The sequence below is a fragment of the Nesoenas mayeri genome (genome assembly GCF_963082525.1).
Source record: "Nesoenas mayeri genome assembly, chromosome: 6".
Classification (NCBI taxonomy): Eukaryota; Metazoa; Chordata; class Aves; order Columbiformes; family Columbidae; genus Nesoenas; species Nesoenas mayeri.
In genome coordinates this window covers 33091892-33116196 of record NC_137545.1, presented here as the reverse complement: position 1 = coordinate 33116196, position 24305 = coordinate 33091892, and the positions used below count along the sequence as shown (strand labels likewise).

At 39.7% G+C, this 24305-nt stretch overlaps 1 protein-coding gene across 3 annotated transcripts in view; it reads left to right on the top strand.

Moving 5' to 3' along the window:
* Positions 1 to 24305, top strand: part of MYLK (myosin light chain kinase) — a gene marked incomplete at its 5' end in the record, with an annotated part of 144848 nt that overhangs the window by 101986 nt on the left and 18557 nt on the right. For all 3 annotated transcript variants that reach the window (XM_080347251.1, XM_080347252.1, XM_080347253.1), the window contains 6 exons: positions 731 to 884; positions 13350 to 13655; positions 17118 to 17153; positions 17250 to 17343; positions 18343 to 18546; positions 23391 to 23608. In XM_080347251.1, coding sequence (XP_080203377.1) covers positions 731 to 884; positions 13350 to 13655; positions 17118 to 17153; positions 17250 to 17343; positions 18343 to 18546; positions 23391 to 23608 — 1012 coding nt within the window. The remainder of the gene's footprint in view (positions 1 to 730; positions 885 to 13349; positions 13656 to 17117; positions 17154 to 17249; positions 17344 to 18342; positions 18547 to 23390; positions 23609 to 24305) is intronic.

Below are 24305 nucleotides of genomic sequence, written 5' to 3'. Positions count from 1 at the left end.
TACTGATTAAAATCTAAGTCTCCTTGGCCATTTATGTTATGATAGCTTTGTTTCAATTAAAAACTAGTTCATAATATGCCTATGGTATTCAGCTGAGATTTTGATTTTTGCTATAGGAGAGCTAATCTGCTCTTTGTATGTCTCTCTACATAGCTGTAGCATTGCTTAATGATCTTAAAAGTCTTTTCCAACCCAAATGATTCTATGATTCCATCTCATTTTCAAGCAGCATCAACTTCAGTTGTTTAAACCAAAGGAATTTTTACCCTGATTTATGTGGAAGTACAGAATAAGGTTGGTTAAGACAAGATGGTAAAACTCACAGCTGGGGATGATTTGTACATTGGGCCTCTAAAACAGAATGGCAAATGAATTAGGGTATTTAGGGCTAAACCGTTGTTCCACTGAGGTCTCTGTGAGATATGCGAGACCAGACTTTGTTCTTTTGCCAGTTATACAGTTTGCACTTTCAGCCTGTCAAAGAGGAGTCAGAAAGTGAAATTCTTGTTCCAACACCAATGCTCCTCTTGTCTTTGTAGGACTGGAGCCAGTATAATATTCCACTGCATTTCTAGTTGTTTTGTGTCATGAGTTGCACATATTCACTGTTGTAACAGAGTTATCTGCAGGTAGCACTCAATATGATAAACTTGTATTGTAATTTGAACTCTTTCAGATAGGAAGAGCGTTATATCATAAAATCTTTATTTTTTTCCTTTCAATTTGGCAGATTGAAGAAAATGAATACATTAAAATCGAGAATGCTGAAAACAGCAGCAAGCTAACAATAACGTCAACAAAGCAGGAACACTGTGGATGTTACACGCTAGTTGTAGAGAACAAACTTGGCAGCAGACAAGCACAAGTCAACCTTACAGTTGTCGGTGAGTCCATAATAATGTTTGAGACATATACTCATTCTTCAGACATCACTCTACATTTGCTTTATATATGATGATATGTAAGGAAATAAATAAAATAATCAGATAAGTTAAGAAAACTGAAATGAAAAACTAGCACTTTATAAAATACCTGGGCTGGACAGTGACATTGTAACTACAAGCATTTTGACTGTAAGCAAGTTCAGTAGGGCTGAGTTTTATTTTGAAAAATTACTAACTACAGCTGGAGGCACAAAATAGCTTGGTAAATAGCTTTTTTGTTAGATATCACATCTTCTTCCCATTTGATGTTTGTTGGACTGCAAATTTTAACACTGTTAGTTCAGGAAGGATTGGGGTGCTTTCTGTTAGACTGTAAATTTGAAAATATCCTGTTGCATGGGAGAAGGAGATTTTATCCTTTTAACTGAAATTCCCATCATAATCTACTCTTTCATAGTGGCAGAAAGCAGTGAAGAAAGGCAGTCAAATTTGAATATGGAGGACTTAATATATGGGCTTTTACACACACGTATTTTAAAGCTCCAGCCAGCCTTGTCAGATGACAGGTTCAGGGCATCAGTTTTGTTGTAGGAGGCTGTGGGCAGCTGCAGATGGTTCTACACTGGTAGACAGTTGCAGTATGTTTGCAGATAAAGCTACAGCCTGAATCTAGACCAGCTAGCTTGACTATCAGGCAAAATCTAGAGCTGTGACATCTAGCTCTGAATGGGCTAATGAACCCAGCCTGGTGTGGAAACACAGCAAATGGTTTCCATGGAAATCTAGGAAAGTTCTACAAGCAAGGATGGTGATGCGGTTAAAGAGTTAGTCTGTGGAATGGGTGTTTGTGGGCTCTGTTGTCTGTGGCCTGCAGAGGGGTTTTGACACAAGGTGGGGGCGGGCAGAGCTTGCCTGGGCTTTTGGACGAGTTCTAGTTCAACCGGCAAGGCTGCATCCTAATCACCCACTCAAAACTGCCTTGGCTCTGCTGTCTGAACTGTTATGTAGGCTAGTGAGCAAGTAAAGAAATGCAGGTATAAGGTCAAAGATGAAAAATTGACTCCAGTGAAATCAATGGTAAATATCATTAACCGAAGTTGGGCTGGAAATTCATTCCAGCAATCCAGTGAATAACACACACAGCTTAATGAACAGAATCACACTTACAAGTACAATATCCACTGCAAAAGGGTGGATGTCCATCAGCTGCGTACTGCTGTGCCTATTACCAATAGCAGCCTCCTGATTATTTAAGTGAATTTCACCTGATCCGTGGTTCTCATTGCAGTTAGAAGATAACTGAATGAATGAGTATAAATATCAAGTAGATTCCCGCAACATGCCAGAGAATTCACAAATAGAAGAAAACAAAATACATATTCTTCACATTATGCACAGATAAATTGCACTGCCCTTCCAACAGTGGGCTGTGTAGGTCAGAAGTATAGCTAGGTTAAGAATAACAACCATGAAAAATGGGTCCTTGAATAAACATAAAATACATTGTTCTGGGTAGAGCTTTTGGCTCCAAATCCCAAACACAGCTGATTAGCAGCGAGAAGAATGGCAGGAGGTTAATCGCTCTTTATATTTCCCTTTTTTTTCACTCTTTCCTAGGCGGCTGCTGCAGGCTGTGAACTGCAGCACGTTATTGGGCAAGGTGGAGTTTTATTTAGCTGACCTAGGCTGACAATTCCTATTCTCTTGTCACTGTGTGAGCCTTGAGTCATTATTATATAAGTCACTGGTTTATATCCTTTGGAGTTAATTGGTTTGAAAGTCTTTGAATTCTATAACCTTATAAAGCTACATCTCAGCCTCCTGCCTTGCTCTTCCATAAGAAATGTGCCAGAGAACCATGGGATTCCCAGAGATGCTTTTGGGACAGTTAGTGAAGAATCCTTACAATGTGCTGGAGTCTGCCATGTGTTTTCACTGATGACAAGCTATCTGTTTCCAACTGAAAAGAATAAATTCCCTCTTGTAAAATTGCCCAGCTCTTCAGTGAGACATCTCGCTGATGTCAGCACTGCCAAAGGCATGGCAAAGCCTCAAGATTCCTAGTTTGCTACACATACACGTGTTTTAAGGCCAGATTCTTCCATCTGGGTACTCAAACATGGGAGAAAGGAGCAAAATTGTCTTCCTTCTAGGAAGTGGGTTGGAATCTCACTCCTGAGATTAAATCCTTCACCCTGTTTGCACCTTGGAAGGTGTTAAGTGTTCATGCAAGTTGGAAGGTATTTTTCTCCAAAGCCTGCTCCAGTCAAAACAGGGAAACTATATTTCAAACATGCAAAATGTGAGATCTTAGTCCATCAAAGATCATCTTTAGTTCTAAATTCTGACTTGTCTTTTCTCTCTGCTCCATGCAAAGTACTGGGAAGAAACTTGTCCTCTGTGCCCTGACCTCACATTCATAGCGAGTGTTTCTGGAGCAGGCCATAGTGCTAAAGATCGGCTCTGTTTGCCTCAGCTGTTTATAATAAGGCTTTAAACTGTGTGAGCTGCCTCGCTATGAGTTTACTGACAAAAGGCACATCTATGTGTATGCCATGTGCTCAAAACACTGCTGACTGACCACAGTTCACAACTGAGTCTTGAATGTATTAAGGGAAACTACAAATAGAGAACATCTGCTCTCTGGAGGAGTGTGTTTCAACCATCCTAGAGCTATGTTTCTTAAAGAGTTAGCTAACAGGCTTGTCTGTTCTGAATTTCAGCAAATGAATGGCATTTGTTAAAATATAAAATGAAATAAAGAAATATTTCTTTTATTATTACCCCTTACAACCATGTGGGTTGCAAAGTCTTCATGCTAATGGGCGAGCTTCTTATGTGAAAGACTCTAATAAGCATTGCCTAAACTAAATTTGGACTACAACACATGCCAGAGTGCAGGTTGCCCAGAAAAGTTGTGCCGTCTCCACCCCTGGGGGTATTCAAGTTCAGACCAGATAAGCATTTGAACAATCTGGTCTGACCTTATAGCTGACCCTTCTTTGAGCAGAAGGTCTAAACACCTTCCTGGGAATATTTAAGATCTTTGTTTTATGCTTTCAGTTGTTAAAGATGTTTTTTCACAAAAAATAGTGTTATTGATTTACCTTCAACCAGAAGACAAGGGACTGAGTTTATCTGCCAGGACCCAAATCAGAAATGATCCTGCTATGATTTAAACCCTGGGTCCCAGACTGTGAACTATAGCTGGGTAGGATTTTTGTAAATTATTTTTAATAATGACTTCTAGGGGAAAAGAAATCTACCTTGCATTCGTTTGAATTTGGCTCCTAAAGTCTTAAATTGAACTGCTCACAGTGTCAAGCTCAGATTTCAACTACAAGCTTAACTGAACTGAGCCGGGATTCTGACACAGAGTTTGAATAGTACATGATTCAATGCAGTTTGAGCCTTAGGAAAAGATGCTCTTGAAAGAAACCCAGATTTATTCTAAGTATTGCTTTTTTATTTTGAGATTTTAATTAATATCATCAAACAAAATATCCATTACCCTCAGCCTAGAGCATGGGCTGTTTGCAGTACACACACTCACTGCAGAGATCTATAGTCAAGTTAGAGGACACTGTTAATTGATGGGCAGTGCGGTGGTGATGAGCACACAGCAGTGAGCCGCAGGGTCTGCATCTTTGGTTTCACATCGATTCATTGTGTAACTTTGTCTGTATAAGCACTAATAACACTGGGAGAGCGGCAGTAGAACTGAGACATCCAAGTTAAGCAATGCGTTCTTTTAAAGGGTTGACTGGTCCCAAAATGTCCATGTGAGCTCTCCTCTATTGTTATGATTAGCTCTCTTAAAAAAGCAAATTAATTAGCCAAGTGATCTCTCTGGGGAAATTTTGCAACATGTTTCTGCTCCAAAACCAAAATGGTCTGATGTGGGACTGAGCTAATGATTTACAGCAGACATTGTCAGATTAAAGAGGACTTTTGTTGCTAAAGCTACATTAAACGAGCCAGTGATGAGCTTAGTGTAAGACAGGACTGATTTAGGCGAAGTAGAACCCTCAGTCTACAGTGCTAGTAAGGAATATTCATTGGTTTTATGCCATTTATTAGATGTATATGGGTAAATTTATCAATTTCTGGTTCTGAACATTTTTGCTATGTGACAAGAATACCCCAATCTGTAGCCACTTTTGAATTTTGAAGGAACTTGGTTTTCATACTGGCTAAATCTCGATACTGTGACAAAGAGTCAAAAGAATAATGGAGTATTCAACAAGGACAATTTGGCACTAGAGAAGTACTCTGTTCTGCAGCTATGCCACAAGATTCCTCCATTATTGTGGGCAAACTGCTTCATGTTTCCATGCTAAGTATGCAGGGGTTTCCTGATGATCAGTATTTTATGGACACTTTGGATATTAGTGACATCTTTTACTTTTGTTAATACCGAAGTAAAAGCACATGGGGGCTGATTTTTATCAACTTTGTCTAAGTCCTTTAGATTTGTATTGTTCCGGGTGTGGTATTGTATAAAAAAATTATCATGGTGATTAGTGAGCTATATGATATGTATATACAGAAGAATAAGAGCAATATCATTATACCCTGAGAGGCCCAATGATAATTGTTACGGTGTTTTTATTAATGCAGGCATTTGTGCATGTACTGTGTGCTGTGTCCTCATGTGCTGTTGAACAGTGATCAGCCAAGTACTAAAGGAAACATATATAAGCATGCTACACACAGGCATGGAAATAATATAACGTGAATTAACTAAGTAATTCTTGCTCCTCTGCATGAGGTTACAATTCCATACTTGATTTGGGATGGAGAAGTTACTTTCTGTAAAGAAACTGTTACTTCTGTGCCTTTAACAGAAGCTGTATGAGCAGAATCTTCCCAAGTAAAAATGAGAAAATACAGTTTTAGCTTGACAACAAGATCTGATCATCACTAACACCTGTAGTCATTGAATATAATGGTAGAATTATTAATTGCTTGTCTTAGCATCAGTTCGTTGCCCTGAGACTCTATTAGAAGTAAATGTAGAAGCGTAACCAACAGTTCAGAGTGGCACTACTGGTGTTTTTGGTGAGTGCCTGAGAAGGCTGGCTCAGTGCTGGTTGCTCACACTGAGTGGCTCCAGGAGTGGTCAGAAAATGTGCATTCTCTCTCTAGAAAAGCAAGAACAGACATCTGTAAGGAGAGAGTGAAGCAGAACAACCATAAATGCTTCTACAGAGAATACTGCAGCTCAGCAGTGCTAGCATGAAACTTTATCTTCTTTAGAGAAGCATCTTGCAGTATCCACGTGATTCCCTGTTTACAGTTCGGGTTGAGAATGCAGTGAATTTCCTAAGAATATGTGGGTGGACTCAGTCTATAACCTTTAGCTTTTTAAATTCCTCTGGATTGCTGAAGGGTTTTTGTCACCAGTTTAATTGTTAAAGGGCCACTAGACTGTGGTTAAGGAAGAGATGTCTTACGTTGCTGTTGCTGCTGTTGTAGTTCAAGTGTTGCAACCTCCCCTGTCAGCCTCCCCACTAATGCTTGGTGGCAAAACTCTGCAGCTGTATCAAAACAGATAACAATGTATAGAGGAAAACAGCCTACGTTGTTCTATGCATCAGTTCCGGTACATTGATCCAGATTTATTCTTTGAAGGGCCATCTAGTTTCAATGTCATTTCTATTAGGAGAAATTCCAGTAGAACTCCCTGCCTAGTTATTTTCCTGGTACTTAAATTCACCATTCTTCTAATGAAGAAAAAGAAATATCATGACAGCATTTCTCCCAACAAAATTCCTGTATTTTACTTGCTGTTAAACGCTAGGAATGTCTTAGTTACTAAGAAATTATTGATCACAACTCCTGCACATGAACATGGGATTCCTATGACCCAAAGTCATGCCGGTGGAGATGTGGAACCTGCCGACAGTCTTACTCGGGAAAGTCCTAAAATTTATTCTGCTTTTCAGTGGACAGGTATCGGAGCTCTAATTCAATCAGTTATCAAACCAGATGTCTAATGCGTAGCGCATGAGCAATCCAAATAGCTTGTTGACTCAGGCACGGGAGCAGATGGTTTAGAAAAAAAGGCTCCTGAGAATGCATTATATATTTGTTTGTTCCATTAGGCCTGTGGCAGAAGGAGATGTTCCTGCGCTGAGGGCATTTGCGTGGGAGTGGTGAGCTCTGGTTTCGTTCCCAGCCCCGCTCGCCTGCATGTCCTTGGGCAAGGTCGTTTTACTCCTTTATGCCTCAGTTACCCCAACTGGCAAAGTGGGAACAACAGCACGGGGTGGTGCTCTGGGCCTCCGGTATTTGTGAGCTACTTTATCCACAGGTCTTAAAAGGGCAGCTTTTAAATAACTTCATTTTATGTCAGAGTTGTCAGGAAGGGCAATATGGTGAGGGATCACACTCGGAGGTGGCCAGCAGCAGTCTGCAGTGTGTGTTACAGGGGAGGGGCGAATTTCAAACTCTGGTCCCCTGAGCCAACTAACCTTGTCCATGTGGACATCGGCTCTGCTGGGGAGGCTGTTTCATTAGGAGAAAATTTCTGCTCAGCTTCTCCTGTGTTGTTTTGCAGAATGCAAGCATTTTCCTCTAGTTTAATTTTATGCTAAACCTATGGTACACTAACATCCAGAAGGGTCCTAATGGGTGCTACAGGGTGTTAAGGGGTAATAGTATCTCTACTTGTAGCACTCCTCTCCCTCGGAAAAAAAGCTGCAGGGCATAGTTTTCCGAGCAAAGCAGAGAGGTCTGCCATGACCCCGAGCCCTGTCAGCAATAATGCAGAGTTCAGTTATGGCCTTTTATGGTTTCGCTTTTCTCCTGCTGATGAATTTCAAATGAAGGCTTTGCCAGTGCTGTCGGCATGGACAGTGTTCAACTGGCTTTTGCAGCATATTAAATACCTTCTCTGGCTAAACAGCTTGTGGAATGGAATTAAAATGTTTCTTTCTGTCTGTTCTTTATCTGGCAGACAAATATCACCATAGCTAATAATAGTATTATACAGTAATACGATAACTGGATTTAGAAAGAAACCAAACCAATTTTGAGAACAGATAAAGAAAACTACTTCAGAGACATTGTTTTAGTGCTGTCTCTGTTCATAAAAGAAATAATAACTTTTTTCAGAGGCTGTGGTTATACTGTTCTCAGTTTTCAGAGGCTTTCCGCTGGAACAGCGTTGCTGCTTAAGAGCCCAGCAGAGCCCTGCAAGCTCTTAACGTGCAGCAAGTCCTGTTGCTTTGCTTTAGCTCGGCCTGACCCCCAGAGCAAGTAGCAGAACAATTTCTATTCCCTGCGCTCAGAGTTAGATAAGGAGGTTGCTGCCTTTTTTGGTCTCCTGGAATGGTGCTTGTGTTCTGCGGACTCTGTAAACCAATCTACGTGGAAAAGGCGGTGAGATCTGGATAGCATGGTTTCATGTTATGTGGGCATCCTGTATGAGCTGTGGGTTCACCACCTATGCAGAGAGAAATTCCCTTTCCTTATCAGGAGGAATTTTGGGTTACACACCACTGAAAAAAGAGACAAGGACTTCAAGTCAAATTTTTCTCATAAATAACAATGATTTAAAGGCTCAGCAGGCTTATGCTTTATGCTTCTCAGAGTGTACAAATACAAATTAACTGAAGGTTACTGCAGGCTGTATATCAAAACGTGTTTACAAAAATACTTCTCAGACTTTGTCTGAGGAAGGAGTGCAGCTGAATTCAATTTGAGAGTAAATAAGAAGTGTGCTTTTCAATCCTGGTATGGTCTTAAATGTGGCTTATACATTTCATGTGAGGCCAGCTCGTGACCTTACCATCTGCTGTAAGGAATGCATGCCACAAAGAATAAACTGGAATCTAACCTCCTTGCTCTGGGGTAGTGGTAATTTATGTCTCCCTTTGTTGGGAAGTATTTTTTTTTACTCTGTGCCTAGTTTGCTGGAGCACAGAGGGAGGAAAGGAGTAGAGTCCTCCTGCACAGCACCTCCACTCCCCTCTGGCTCCTCTATGCATGATGTATGGCATATATGAGTGGCTAGTGCTGTTTCCTCTGTGCCACTAGTGTCAGTGACTCTATGCAGTCTCTGTGCTGCTATGCAGAGCAGTCCCTGAGGTAGAGTTAAGGCCAAATTAGCTGTTTGTCCATCTTTTCTGCCTGCCACTAGACTTCAGGAGCCAGCTCGGGCAACCTGACTGATACTCTTGTAGAGATTACATAGGGAGCTTTGTGCTTGAGTCCTCCTCAGCAGTTAATTTTGCAACCTCTTGCTGTCTTGTTAGGCTCTGCAGTCATACTGTTCAGCAAATGAGATGATCATGCATCCTAGTAAAAGAGGTGTAAGTACTGTCTGCAACAGAGGAGGTAGAGTCTGTAGGGTTCTGACGAAGTTCAACAAGACTGTGGGGATACAGCCAATCTGACCGTGACAATCTAGAATATCATTTTGGTGTTATATGCGCGCTGTAAGTTAGCCGAGACTGGACTACACCTAGTTTCATATAGTTAAGACATCTCACGGTGGAGAATATATAAATGTTTTCTGTTTTCTTTTGTTGCATGTAAGAGTGAAAATGGAGTTAGAGCTCAATATTTTAAATTAATTGCCTTCCCTAAAGAAATGTTCACAATGAGTGGTGTATTTTTGAATGAACTTCCTTCCTTCTAGTTCACATGTTGTGGCTATGGTTTGGTCCAGAATAGGGAGAACAAAACTATGGTCTGATGAAGCCTATGTAAAGCCCTCATAATATAGCATAACTATGAAGTATAGTTGTGTGTGTAAAAGACCACACACGAGATGCAAAGGAAGTATTGAAGATGGGCAGCTCAAGGACATCAAGGGTATACTAAATATGAAAACAGAAGGACAAAATAGAGAATTGTGCTTGACTTCCACACCCCTCCTCAACCCACTGGATATTTTTATTGGAAGCAGTTGATTGTGCTGATAGAGATTTCATATTCCAGAAGGGAATGTTGTTTGGCAAAATATCCTAGCTTTCAATACAGACAGATGAATAAAGAGTAACCTTTAAAATCCCCATAGAATAAACTGTTGAGAAACAAAACAGACACATGGAGAGACCATCTGCAAATTTTCTGAATGTGCAGAGCTGTAGAACACCATCCGGCCTGATACCAAATAATTTTAGCATAGCAAAATGGTACATATACATCTGTCATATTAAGAAAGAGCAAAGATTAGGCTTTTGTTCTTGTTTATGATCTCCCATAGCAGCTACTACCCCAGTATTTATACATTGAGCAGATCTGCAAGCAGTGGCACATGGTAGACTTCAAACAAAAATGTACATCTTTGTGGCTCAAGAGAGTCCAGCCGGAATTGAAGGTTTTTGTCTTTGTCTACTGGGAAAAATCTATTAGGAAAGAAGAAATACTCCCAGGGCTGGCAGATATTAGACTAAAGCCATGTAGCATTTTCTTTACTGCTGATGTCCCCTTGGCCATGAATATTTTCTCTCCAGTGCTCACATACCTGAGCCTTGGTTTTGTAAACTATGCTGGCCAAATGGATTGTAGTTATCTAGGTGAGTCATGGAAAGAGAGGTCACTAAAGTAACTGTGGCCTAGGCAACTAATAAATCATGCCCAGAGTTCCATCTGGAAACAGAAGTGTGTTGGAGGTCAGTAAAGAGAGGCTGTATTTTCAGGTCCTGCATGGGAAGCAGGCTACTGTGCTCTGCAAAGACTGAAGCATATGGATTCTTTCCTCCTTCAGTGTAAAATTCACTGCAGAGCATTATAGTAAGCTAACACTTTTTTTTTCTTTTTTTTTTTCTTTTTTTCTTTTTTTTTCTTTTTTTTCTTTTTTTTTCTCTTTTTTTTTTTAAATAAACACATACTGCTCATATTTAGCTGTGTGCGTATCTGCAATACTTTGACAAACCCGAACAGATGCCTCTGGAGGATGATAGGCTACTGGCTTACCTTTTTCTTCAAAGTATTTTCCTCTTGCTATCAGCAACAGCTCTTTTCTCTTGGATTTAGGATAAGTCAGCTGTTACTTTTCCAAGTTCTTCTCTCAACATCTTGGGATAGTGTAATGATGATTATACAGGAGGATAACATGACACACAGCTGAATATTCTTCTTCTGATTTTGAAGAGGACAGAGGTTGCATCATTCCCTACAAGGTCTGCATGGATTGTAGTGAAAAGAAGATGGCTGTATCTGCTGTTTGACTAAAATCATATAATCCACATGTGCCTCACAACCAGATCCCTGGTGGCTGCTGTAATATTGTTCAAGGATTCTGATACTGTGAATGGCGTGAGCACTGAATTTGCATTCTTGCAGCTCTGAGGAGGCTGGGGCAGGACTAGTACAGGGAAGAGGGATGCCACTGTTTGGGAACCAGGAGATCAAGATTCAGTTCTCATCTTTGCTACAATCTCTCTTTCTAACCTTGGACAAACCATTTAACCTATCTGTGATTCAGTTCATGATATCTACACTATAAATACATTCTTGTTTAAATAGTCCCTTTTATTCTACCAGAAAATTAGGAGTGTAAAATGTGACAACTAAGCAGGGCAAGAAGCCATTCCAGAGGTTAAGGACATCTGGTCTATGATTTTTGTGTTTAACAAGGGATGTTCTGTGTAACAATGACTCCTAGTGGAATGGTGTTTTAAATGTTGCCAAAAGGCATAAAGATAACCTACATTCTGGCAGTCTCTTTTTCTTCTGCTTGATCGTTCTCATGCTGAATGCAATGGCAAACCCTTGCTGCCCATTTCCCTCCTTCCCAGTCTTTTCCCTCATATTTAAAAGTTCTATTTATGTATCTTCTAATCTGTTTTAGTCGTGCAAGGAGATGGATTTTCCATCACAACTGAACTGAAAGGAATTAAAAAAGTATTCTTCAGGCAAGTCATTAGTCAACAGAACTTGCATTCTTCCAAATAGTGAACTGCTGTTTAAGTGTCTTGATCAGATTAGATTACGCCATCTTCCCTTTCTATAAGTGAAACCACAGCCATCAGAGAAGTCCCTCTGTCCAAGAGCTAAAAACATGTTTATGGCAAGCTGTGGCTATTTCTGTCTGCTTAGTGGAATGATAATTTGAGCATGGAGAGATAACTGATACAGCCTCCCACAGTAAGGCTTTGATCAAAGTCAACAGCAGTTTTCTCCAGCATTTGGATGCTTTTGTTGCTGAGAAAGTGGCTGTATTTTTTGGCTGGTTTGGCAGTTCTGCCTTTCTTAAAAAGTGACAATGTCTATTAGCAGTTTTAACCAGCAAAATGTTGATTGATTTTATCAATCCATGTCCAGTGTAAACACCGTTTGTAGCATCTCACGATTTCTTTCTTTTTCTTTTAATCTTCTGTCACTTTATCCCTCCTTTGATTCCTCATTCAACCTTTGGCCACTGGTTCATTCTGATCAACATCATCATTATTTTGTAGGTTTTGCTAGATTACCTCTGAGAGGATTATTCCCAAGGAAGATATTTTTTCCCTTTAAAGTCTTTTGAAGTACTTAACTTCCATAATTATTTTCTCAATCAGTGCGGTTTTTAAAAAAAAACGTCAACACTTTTCTGTCTTAGGAAAACCTTCATTTCAACAACTATGTAATCATTAAACTTCATTTTGAAAAAGTCACGTAGCTGCAAGGATTTTGCATTGTGTTGGATGTTTGCATAGTTGGTTGCTCATCTGCACACCAGGTTCTGCTGATATTGGCTCTATTCATGCAAATAAGGACTGTAGGAGAAAGCCTCCAACTGAGGAAAAACAGAAGTTTCTGTCTTCCACCTCCCCAACAAATTCCAAAATGCACTTGAGATTAAAAAATCCCTCAATATTTAAATGATCTATTCTAAGTTCAATTATTTTTTATCAAAAAGTGCACTAAGCTTCCAAAAACTGCACATGGGCAAAGCTGGCACCCTTCAAGATCTGTTCTTCTACACCAACAAGCTGGCTTTGGTATTGTAGATACACAGGTAGAATCAGATAAGTGTCACATTCTGAGGCTGTGAAAGGTTAATGGTGACCCTGAAGTCTGGAAGCAGATGAAAGGAGCTGGAAAAAGAGCATCACAGCTGTGGTGACTGTTACAGGGGTCAAGTTCTAAGGAAGTTCACTGTGGAGTGGTTTGCCCTATTGGGGGAGATTTGATTTCATTCCTTGTAGGCATAGCTATGACTGGTTTTAGTCTCAATGGTTTCTGTAGTGATAGCTGTGAAGGGCACTGGGTTCAGCACGGCTTAGCAAGATGCCCAGGGAACTGGACAGCCCACGCCGAAGCTCATATGGGACCAGCATCCGTGTTGGCTAATTCAGGTAAGTCTGTCTGTGCTGCGGTTGTTCCTTCTCGCTGTAGCACAAACCTCTGAAGCAGAGCAATGTTAGGGAAAGAAAAGGGCTGTTTGGTAGGGCCAGTAATACCGTAACAAAGTCTTACCTCTTACCTTGACTTCATCTAATGTGCTTTACATGTATATTGTTACAGATAAACCAGACCCACCTGCAGGAACACCTTGCGCATCAGACGTACGGAGCTCCTCCCTCACTCTCTCATGGTACGGTTCCTCTTATGATGGTGGAAGTGCGGTGCAGTCTTACACTGTGGAGATCTGGAACTCAGTGGACAACAAATGGACAGACCTCACGACCTGCCGCAGCACCTCTTTCAACGTGCAGGACCTGCAGGCTGACCGGGAGTACAAATTCCGTGTACGAGCTGCTAACGTGTACGGCATCAGCGAGCCCAGCCAAGAGTCTGAGCTGGTAAAAGTTGGAGAGAAACAAGAAGAAGGTTAGAAAAAAAATTCTAAGTTCAATTAAATGATATCTTAACAGTTCCCCAGTGAGGTCGGGCAGCTGTGCCCACTCCTTTGCATGTGCCTCGTGCAACAAATGCTTATGCCGGCTGTAAGTGCTGAAGTCCCTTTGCAGACTTCACATGGATGTCTATGCATGGAAGTTTTGCATGCATGCATTGTGGAAACCTGTCTTCAGGTATTTTAAAACACTACCTTGTGAAATCAACCCATAATTTAACTTCTGGCTTGCTGTTTGAGTGCTGGCTGACATACTCGTGTAGTTCAGCACACATTTAATGGGAGATTAAACCTTTTGCGCATAAGCTACACATTCAGACCATGCCCAGTTGGAAAATTATGTTTGGTGGCTACCTGAAACATACTGATGGATTCATTGTAGTCTGTACTGGACACATCATGGAAAAACAAGCCATAAACACTATCCCAAATTTGCTGTTGGAAAATGAATTAGCCTCTCATACCTAATTGTAGTTCTTATGCTTCAAATCTCAGCATGGTAGTGCACCTCAGTCCTGTTGCCACCAGTGCACCAATCTTGTGAATTCAAGGCTCTCCTACTTAGTAGGTTGGTTTTGTAGCATTATGGGTGTTAAAAGTATTTTTTTAGAGTGTTTTTATTACAGTTGCACACACTTGTAAAAATATTTTCTAGTATCTTTTGGCTCTTATCTTTTGCTTGATTTTCTCAAAGGACTAACAGAAGAGATGGAGGATTTTAGAAATCATTCAGAAACTGGTACCAAAATTTTAAACACACACAAAATTCAGCATTTGATAGCCCTACCACACCAAAAAGCCCAGACCTGGACTAATGTATTTTGCCATTATTTTTGTCTTTAAGGAGTGGACTGTGAGTTGTATCTCTCCCACCTTACTTCTGTATGCAAGGCTTTGAAGTTTTAAGTGTCCCACATAATCCTTTTGATGTTATCTTTTATTGCCACAGAAAGACAAAATGATAGCAAAGTGGTGCAGCATCATATAACTGTGCAAACCTCTCAACAGACATTTTCAAACAAAAGTAAATCATATTTCTTTTCAAGTGCTAAATTGGATGCATTAGGAGAACTTATTTTCCTCTATTTTAAAGATTTAAAACCTGATCTAAACCAAGATGCAGCTTCTCTTCAAAAGGGGGAAAATAACACTAAGATCACCAATAAAATTGAAAGAAAGCCAGAAGGTATTGGCTCTTCATAATAAAATTCCCTGTGTTTGCATGCCCTCTTTCTTCAGTTGCAGGACAAACACCTTCAACAGTTTGGGACCTGACTTCACTATATTTGTTTTTGCTCCAGCAAGCACTACTTGCACTGGGCCAAAGTAACAAGTTATTTTTCTATTTAAGACTGAGAGTTTTCTTACACAGATTTACCAACAAATATAGTTGTTTTGAGTGAAAAGAAAATGTACTCTATTTACAGGATGGTAGGTTGTCTTGGTGCTCTCAATGCCAGAGCTTCTTGATTTCAGTTCTTGATACCACAGCTAGCATGCAGAAAGGGCAAGTCATATAAAGCGTGATTTTTCAAGTGTGTGAATGTAACTAGTGCTTTAATTAAGGACAGTGGAAAATGTATGTGTTCAGCACCTCTCAAAGTCAGGACTTTAAGCTGCCATCTATGTAAACACTGAGCTGAGTAACTAGGGATTTTCCATTGCTGCCAGAAAGACTGATTACTCTCTTTCGTACTGAGGTGGCCAGTGCATATTAGCAATCTCATATACTCTTAGCAAAGAAAGTCATAGATAACTTTGCAGTGTGCACTTAAAGAAAACAGCTATTAAAATAAGGTTGCAAGACACAACAGATTGCCATGTTTACGGAAAATTTGGTAGTTGACTGAGTTCTGAGAAAGGTTTTAACACAGCTACTCAGCACTTACAAGCTCAGCTATGTTCCTCTTATCTAATTTAGGCTTCCACTGATGGACCAAAATGTTTCTAGTTCATGTCTTCACCATAGTGTCGTAGAACCGGGAACTGACTTCTTTGTCTAATCAGTATTTGGCAGACATTAAGTACTGGCAACGTGGCTGGGATCAGCTCCCTTATGCAGCCCTTAAAAGGGGAGGAAAATGTGCTGTGCTCTGTGCAAGAGTGGTTTCTAGCTGGGGAAGATCTGAGGACAGCTGCCCCTGAGCGGGGAGGGCTCGTTTCCCGCCCTGCTCCTCTGGTAAATCACTGCAGACCAGCTCCTCTGTGCTGGGACGTGCAGGGGTTGCAAATCCAGAAAAAAAAAAGAGAGAAGGGCTTTAGTAATAGATTATATCTACTTGATTGGCTTTGTCACCAGAACAGAGATGCAGCATTATGTGTTGGATGTCAAAAGGTGATGCCTGTGCATCAAACCAGCTATTGGCTTACCCTGCACCCTTTTCTTCTGTTGTTTTCTTCTCATCTGCCGCATATAACTCCAAACTCCAAAGCACCCAGCAGCGTCCGGAGTACTGCATCAATGTTTCACGACATAAATCTGTTGACACAGCAGGGATAAATCACTTGGTCAGGCTGGCGCTCTATGATGGCGAAGTGCAGCTTCAGCAGCTAAAGGGAGAATTGTACAGGTCACTGTGCAACTGCCTTTGCAGTTTCTCAAATTACTGGCCATAGCCACAGGTCTTAGGAGCAAGCCCAAGCAGTGTAAGTAAAGGTATCAACAGTCCAGCTACAATCCCTTTCCATTCATACCTTCAGGCAACACAGGGAACAACACACAAACTGCTGCTACTGACAGTTCATGCACATGAAAATTAAAAATTAAAATCAAGGCACTCAGACCAGTTTTCATTCTGTCATATGTCACTGGGTTTGTCAACACCTCTGCTGGCCTTTGAGCCTGCAGAACTGAGGCTCCATTTGGACCTCAGTGATTTGAAGATTCAGCCATGCTCAGGAAGGTGCATGCTGTCCAAATTTTCTAGTCATCTCGAGTCTGAAAAATTTGTCTGGATGCTTTTTAGGAAATCTTTTCATACACAAACTTTCTTTACTTTTGGCTTTGCAATCCCCAAAATGCATAGAAAACCCAGAAAAGGCTGGCATTGAACATGAAGCCTTGTTATTGATTTTAATATTTTAAATTTATTTCCTATTACACTTAAGTATTCCTGAAGCTATTTGTTAGATGACTTTGAACTGATTCAGTGAGCTGATGTTTCTAGTAGGCAGGTAAAATAGACAAGTACTGCAAAACACATGAACTTGATTTATTAAGAACTTCTGACTAGATTGTGATCATATAGTCAATAGTTACAAGGGAAGTGGTGAAGAGATTTTAATTTTTAAGTTTATGCCCAAACTCCCTGACTGCTTTTTGCTGTTTATCCATAGGGTCTACCAATTGCCCATGTTACTGTGAATAATTTCACTGTCTTCTGTAAGTACTATAGCCTATATAATAAGCTATTCATGCCTTTTTATTTTCATTGTAGAACTTAAAGAGGATGAAGCGGAGCTGTCCGATGATGGTAAGTTCATGTGTCAATCAGGACATATGCAAAGCTGTGTTTATAATTCACGTTTTATGGAGTTTTTTAATCATGGTCCTTAATACTTATTTACAGAAGGGAAAGAAACAGAGGTTGAGTACCGGACGGTTACTATCAACACTGAACAAAAAGTTTCAGATGTCTATAATATCGAAGAAAGACTGGGATCGTAAGTACTGTATTGCACTTTTGAAGACACGGAGTTTTCAAGGCTGCCAGTCAATTATAAAGATCATGTGTATTCATGTGACAGTGTCTTGCACTTTCAATGCTCCAGCTGGGCTCCTCTGTTGCAGTTAAAGTAGATTTTAACATCTGTTCACCTCCACTCCATAAAGATCCTTTATTATTATTATTAATCGATAATTCAAATAGGCACTACATGTGTTTCTGGCAAGGAAAATGGAGCCCACAGATGAATAAAGACAGAACATTCATTCGATTTTAGTGTTCTGAGAGCTAGCAGAAAAAAAGGCACACATTGTGTACTTGCATTTCCATTATATCCATTAGCGGTAACAAGATTATCCTGCCCACGGGCTGGAATCTCTGTTGACAGTGGTCATAATCCCAAGAGCATTAATAGTATTGCTCAGCGAAGGTTAGTGATTAGCCTGGCTGGGTATCTCTGTGCTCCAGCTCGTTGTTATGTGAGCTGCATGCCTTGGTAATCTTTCAGCAACTTGTGCTGCTGGCGGTGCTGAAGGCCAGGGAATCCTATGTGTGGCTGTTAATAAATCTTGAGAAAAGTATCATAGAGGTAGAACTGTACATATAAAGCAATGTGAAATAATAGTACTGAAACCTCTAGCATTCAATTTCTGATTTCATCTATATCCTACACCTGAGATGTCTCCTGCCTGCTGCCCTTCTGTATGATCTACAGAAAACTGTGCACAGAAAGACTGGAGTCACGTGAATTAAAGCCTGGTAGAAGTCTACTTTTGAACCCACTTAAAAAAACGTGCTAATTGGAATACTGAGGCATCTCTAAATAAGGCACTTATTCAAAAGTTCCTGCACAAAATCAGTACAGAATAGTACTTGATATGAAGACATTTTTATTTCAGAATAGAGTGGTTGTGCTGGAATATTTAGTAAAATGTTACTATTCATGGTGGCCCATACATTGCAAAAATGTTTTACGGAAATAGTTGTATATTTTCAGGGGAAAATTTGGACAAGTCTTTAGGCTTGTTGAAAAGAAGACTGGAAAAGTTTGGGCAGGAAAATTTTTCAAAGCATATTCTGCTAAGGAAAAAGAAAACATAAGGGATGAAATCAGCATCATGAACTGTCTACATCATCCAAAACTTGTCCAATGCGTAGATGCCTTTGAAGAAAAAGCCAACATCGTTATGGTCTTGGAAATGTAAGTATAAAGTGGATCACACTAACATAGCTAATAACAATGAAAATAATTGTACATACAAAAGTAGCAACTTACCTAGACATGGCACTGTGAAAACTTCAGGATCTGCAGGGTCTGGATGTTTTTAACCAATTATTTATCCAATTTGTTTAAACTGTGTAAGTGAATCTGTGTTGTATCTCTTCAAAATCAGAGATGTGTTACAGTCTTTATTGTCTAGTTTGTTTAGTTTTTAATCAAGTACATGTGCTGTTTTTCCGCAGCTCACTCATTTATTGCCAGCTTGGAAGGGGAGAAGAAAAAAGTTAGCTGCAATTTGCGCTTGCATTTAGAACTAACAGTATGTTTAAGGAGGAGAAAAAATGTTCTCTAGGCAGTTCTAAACATATATCAAAGAAGCTTGTGTCAAACTCCACTTAAACACTGATCAGTTGCCTCTTGCAGAGACTTGAATGTTGGTGAACAACAGATTGGAGGGGAGAAAGATATGCTTGAGAATGCAAACATCTAAGCTACAATCTAACAAAATTGTTGAATTTCTGTGAAAAAAATTTCCCAGTCAAATTTATAGCACTCAACGGGTATTTGGAACACTTTTCATCAAGTGCTATATCCAAGTTTTATATTTTAAGAGTCCTTAAAAGATACTCTGATTGCAAAACATTTATTTATAATAAAGCAGTGCTGTCTGAAGAATCTCTGCAGGTGAACACAGTGAGTGTTCTAAATCTAGATCAGTAGAAGCAGAAAGATTGGACATACTCATTGTTTCACCAAAAAAAACCCTAATTAAACAGGAATTGATCCATTCCTAATGTCAACATACAGATTCTCCATGACGGTCCAGGCATGGCAGTTGTAAAAAGGGATTTCTCGTTTGCCTGAAAGACATCATACTCTTCATCCAAAGCTATACAGTCACGTAAAGCTGAATTTCAACCCAGCCTATCTTGCTGTCTTGTTCTTGCTGAGCAAGGTAGCAACAGCCCCCAGAAACTGTTTGCCTTGGGCTACTTATTCCACACCACTGTGCAAAATAGCAGAAAAGCAGCATGAAAGCATCTCACAGGGCTGTGACTTAAGTATCTTTGTATTTGAAGATAGTAGATATTTACTTATAGAGAAGAGTAGGTTCAGAACATGTTCTTCATGCACCAGAATTCATTATAAGAAAATAATCTGCACAACATGGGATGGAAAGTAATGGTCAGACTTCAAAACCAATAAGAATGACCAATGCAGCCCATGTTTGCATCATCCAAACGCACCTGCTTACTGTGATTCCTGTACTTGTAGCCGTAGCAGCTGGAAAGATAATGAAATCCTGATCTGTGCTGATTATTTTCCCAAAAAGTTACATCAGTCACTGTTTTGCTGCCACATCTACTTCATGTGCTGTCTGCTGCAAGAAGGTGAAGCAGGTTTTTTGCTGTCTGGAAGTGGTGAATAAGATATAAATTGTTAGCAGCAAAAGAGACTACACATCTATTTTACTTCCTTGGCACTCACCTACATTATGTGCAGACTGCTATTGCAGTTGCATATTTCAGAGACAGGATGTCCATTATAAAACCTTGGTTCTTATGTGCAAGAAGGTGCTTTTATTTTTAGATTCAGCAGTTGAGCAAGCTGATGACGGTAAGAGCATGGAGCCCTACTTAGCTTGGAATTGCGAGCTGGCAGACCTAATGGAAAACAAGGAAATGTATAAAGAGTTTTGAATAGCATATGGCTTTACACTCCATTAGTACCCCCCTGCCAACAAAGGGGGGGGCACTTTTTAAAAATATAGAAAAGTACAATCAAATTTAAAGTAGTTTTCTTAATTAGTCTAATTAGGATTTTAGTTTGGGGTGGCCACCTTTTCTGGCTATTGAATCCCCATGCTGAAATGTCTCTAGAGAGCCACGGGAGGAGAGGTTCTCAAAGCAGGACATGGGCAGGCGGGAGCAGCCTGTCCCTGCTCTGGACCAGCTCTGGGCAGTGAGATGCTTGTGTGACACCATCGTGCCAGATGACTTGGTTGCCTCCACACCATCACATGTTACTCAGCTGACACAGTCCTAGCACGGCGCTGCCACTGACGGATCCTTTCTGGTTTAGCTATTAAGCTCATATTTTGCGTATCAAAGAAGTTGTGGGAAATACCTTCAAAATTCTTAGCATCCAAGCTGTTTTCTTCATTCCCATCAGGGTCTAAATGCGTAGACTTCAAAAGGGTCAAGCTCATTTGCCCATCAGTCTCCCTTTAAAACAGATTTTAGCAGTGACTGGAATTTAGCAGCTGCCCCCCACTCAAATTGGAGCTATTGATGAGGAGCAGCACCTTTGGATTTTTCTTCCTGATATTCACCCTAAAATTTTCATTTTCATTTTATTCCCATGTGTTTCTTACAACTTTTTGAACTTTTTCTTCTCTCAGTATTTGTCATGCCACTAGTTTGTATGGCTTGATTTCATATTTAGAACAAATTTAGACATTTTCTTCATTCATTTATAGTCAGACACTATAAGGATTCAAATCATTTGATGTGCTCCTACCTGAAAACCCTCCCAGCTACCATTTGCTGCACATCAGGGGCAAATCTCAGACATTTGCTTTTCGAATATAGTGGTACACCTGTTCCACAATAAGTGGAAAAATAACATCTGAAAAATAGTAGCACATTGGGAATGGCATTCAGCATTGGAAGCTAAATGCCTTAAAGTGTTTTTATAATTCAGGTAGTTTATTTTCACATTGATCAAAAGAAGATTATTGTATTGCAAATTGAGGTTACTAAAGCAAAATTTCAGCAGTAAACTCCATGTTTCTCCATTAATCTGGCATGATTTAAGTTGGCACAAGTCGCTAAGGTTTCCTCTTTGTTTTGAAGGGAGATTTATTAAAATCAAGGGTATATTTGCCTGGGCAACCCTAAAGTAGATTTTTCTCACTCTTCTTCCATGACCAAAACCTTAGAATAAAATATTTTAAGATGTGTATTTTGTGACTCTATATACAGGAATATTTTCTGCTGTGACCTCGTTTAGAGAAGACTAAAAAGAGGAGAATCAAGAAAAGAATGGGACATATAGATTCTGACCTAGTTGTGACTGTGTGAAGAAAGCGCACTTCTCTGTATATGTAAAACCTCATCTGCATTGGTTCAGTTCAGCTTCCTAACCTGGCAAAAATTAAACTGGATTTGGTCCAGGATATAAATGCAAACCCACACATTCTATAAAGGCAATTGCAGTTTAATCCAATACAGTTACCGGAGTGTCTAGACATCCCAGGGTAAAAATGGCATGCACATGTATTAAAAATAGTTAATTTCCAAATAACATGCTAAAAAGTGGTGCTTGAAACAATGGTATGATTTCTGAAAAAAATTCAATTTAGAGATTTGAAAAACATGACACTTTTATAGGAAAAATAAGTTGTCATTATCTGTGTTACACAGTCAAAAACAACTGATAATTTTTATTATTAGTTAGTTATCATTTGGAATTGCAGAGTGTTCTGGATACAAACATGCTGTTTTCATGTTAATAGGAAACTGCAGTAGCATTTCTAAGTATATATTTTCTGAAATCTTATAGCCAAAGCAACAAATGTGCACAGAACTCCAGATGTCTCAATTTCAGTTTAGTACACAAGGGATATAATATATCTGACAACCTGAAAACATTGCAAGGCCAATTTTCAGTTGTGTGGGTTTTTTCTGTAACTGAAATGTACAATTACATTTGGCAATAAGCATGAGCACTGCAAAATATTAAGCCATATAAAGAGCATGGAGCATTTAATTTAGAACAGAATTCTAAAAGCAAAGCTGCTCTTCACCATTTGCTCCTTTCTATATGGGCCATTCATCCACTGCCTACAAAAGCAGTATTTCCCCTCTTTGGACATAAGCAGATAAAGCAGTTGGGTGATTGCTCAGAATCTAAAAAAAAAAACCAAAAATAATAATAAATTGCAACTAAAATTTTGCTTTATTAAATCTACGTTAAAAATGTCCCACTTTAGTTCCACAAACAGTTCAATCCAAGAGATTGTACCCTGGAAAGACCAATTATTTCTCATCTTAAATAAGCATAAAAAGGGAACTGACCTACAAGGAGTGTGAGGATGGTTCAACTAAAAATACCAGCACTGAAAGACTTGTGGGTTACATTCTTGTCCTGTCATAGCAAAGGAGGAAATTCCCTCTGAGCTCATTTGGGTCAGTAATTTAGCTTTGCGTTCCAATAACCCAATCATTTCAACTCTTCCTTCTTCAGCCTTTCTTTGTCACTCTCAGTCTCTCTTCTACCAAAATTTTTGCTTATCTACTAGTTATTTTGTCCATTTTTCCTGGGACCCATCCCATGTATTTTCTTTTTCTTTATTTCTAAGTTATGTTATCTGCCCTTGTGTGGTGCTGGAGCACAGGAGGGAAGGCAGCGGTGTGAACCACAAGCGCCGAGGCTGGAGCAGTGTTATAAACACCCATCAGCAGGGTGACAATCACATGGCACACGCTTCCCTGCCAGCTCCAGGTGGCTGAATCCTAAGGGCTGGATGTAAATCCAGCTATATATCCCTACTGCCTGGGACAACACTATGAGTGTTTGACAGTCCTAACCTGGGAAAGAAATGCAGAATGGAAAACATCTATTGATTCAAACCACACACAAGAGGTGATTCTTCCTAAATAATCTGTCTGTCGATGGAAAATGCAAAATCACAAAACATAGAGGTGTCCCGAAGTGGCTATTGAAAGCTTGAACTAACTGTATTTGTGTAAAGGAAATAATTTGATTATTCTCAAAATGAAAATGCTAGAGAAGACCTCTTTTCATTCTGTCTTTCATAGGGTTTCTGGAGGAGAACTCTTTGAACGAATCATTGATGAAGACTTTGAGCTGACAGAGAGAGAGTGCATTAAATATATGAAGCAGATTTCAGAAGGAGTTCAATACATCCATAAGCAGGGTATTGTCCACTTGGATTTGAAGCCAGAAAATATTATGTGTGTCAACAAGACCGGTACAAGCATCAAACTCATTGACTTTGGACTTGCAAGAAGATTAGGTAATAACATTTCTGCCTATTTCAATATGACATGGGGAAAAGGGCAGGACAAGCAGTAATTCATACTTACTATTATATTTTTTCATGTATAAAGAGTAGGTAACTCTTTAGCTGTAAAAACTAGAACAAAACCTTGCTCTTAATGAACACTACAAATCCTTGACTTTTTGTAACAGTGGGAATTAAGGTGATGTTCTAGAAGACTTTCAGATATGGATACTTGCATACCATTTACATTTGCCCATTAGTTTTACCATTTCTTACCCTGAACACCAGCATATTGTCATACATGTTAAACATGGGAGGAACTCTACAAGGAGCTGTGTTTTGGTCATGCTCAAAATGATTAATAAAATAGCACAACTCTTAAAATAATGCAATGAGACTGGGGGAGAAGGGGAGAAAGTTGCATTTGACACACTCTTCCTCTTCCTAAGCTGTTGTGAGCTGCTTTCTGTCATTCAGTTTGGCCAAAGCTTTCCAACATGCTCTGCAATTTGAAAGCCAAAGACCTTGGAGGGTTCTTGTCTTCATATTGCTCAGTGTTAATTCAGCTCTAAAAATCAGCCCTCCTGTTGTGTTTGTTAGTGTTAAACAATACTTGTATTTTCACAAGAGAAGAAAAAAATAATTCCAGGAGCTACAACGTGCCTAAATACTTTCTGAACCTGTTATATTGGACAAGCTGAAGTTTGTG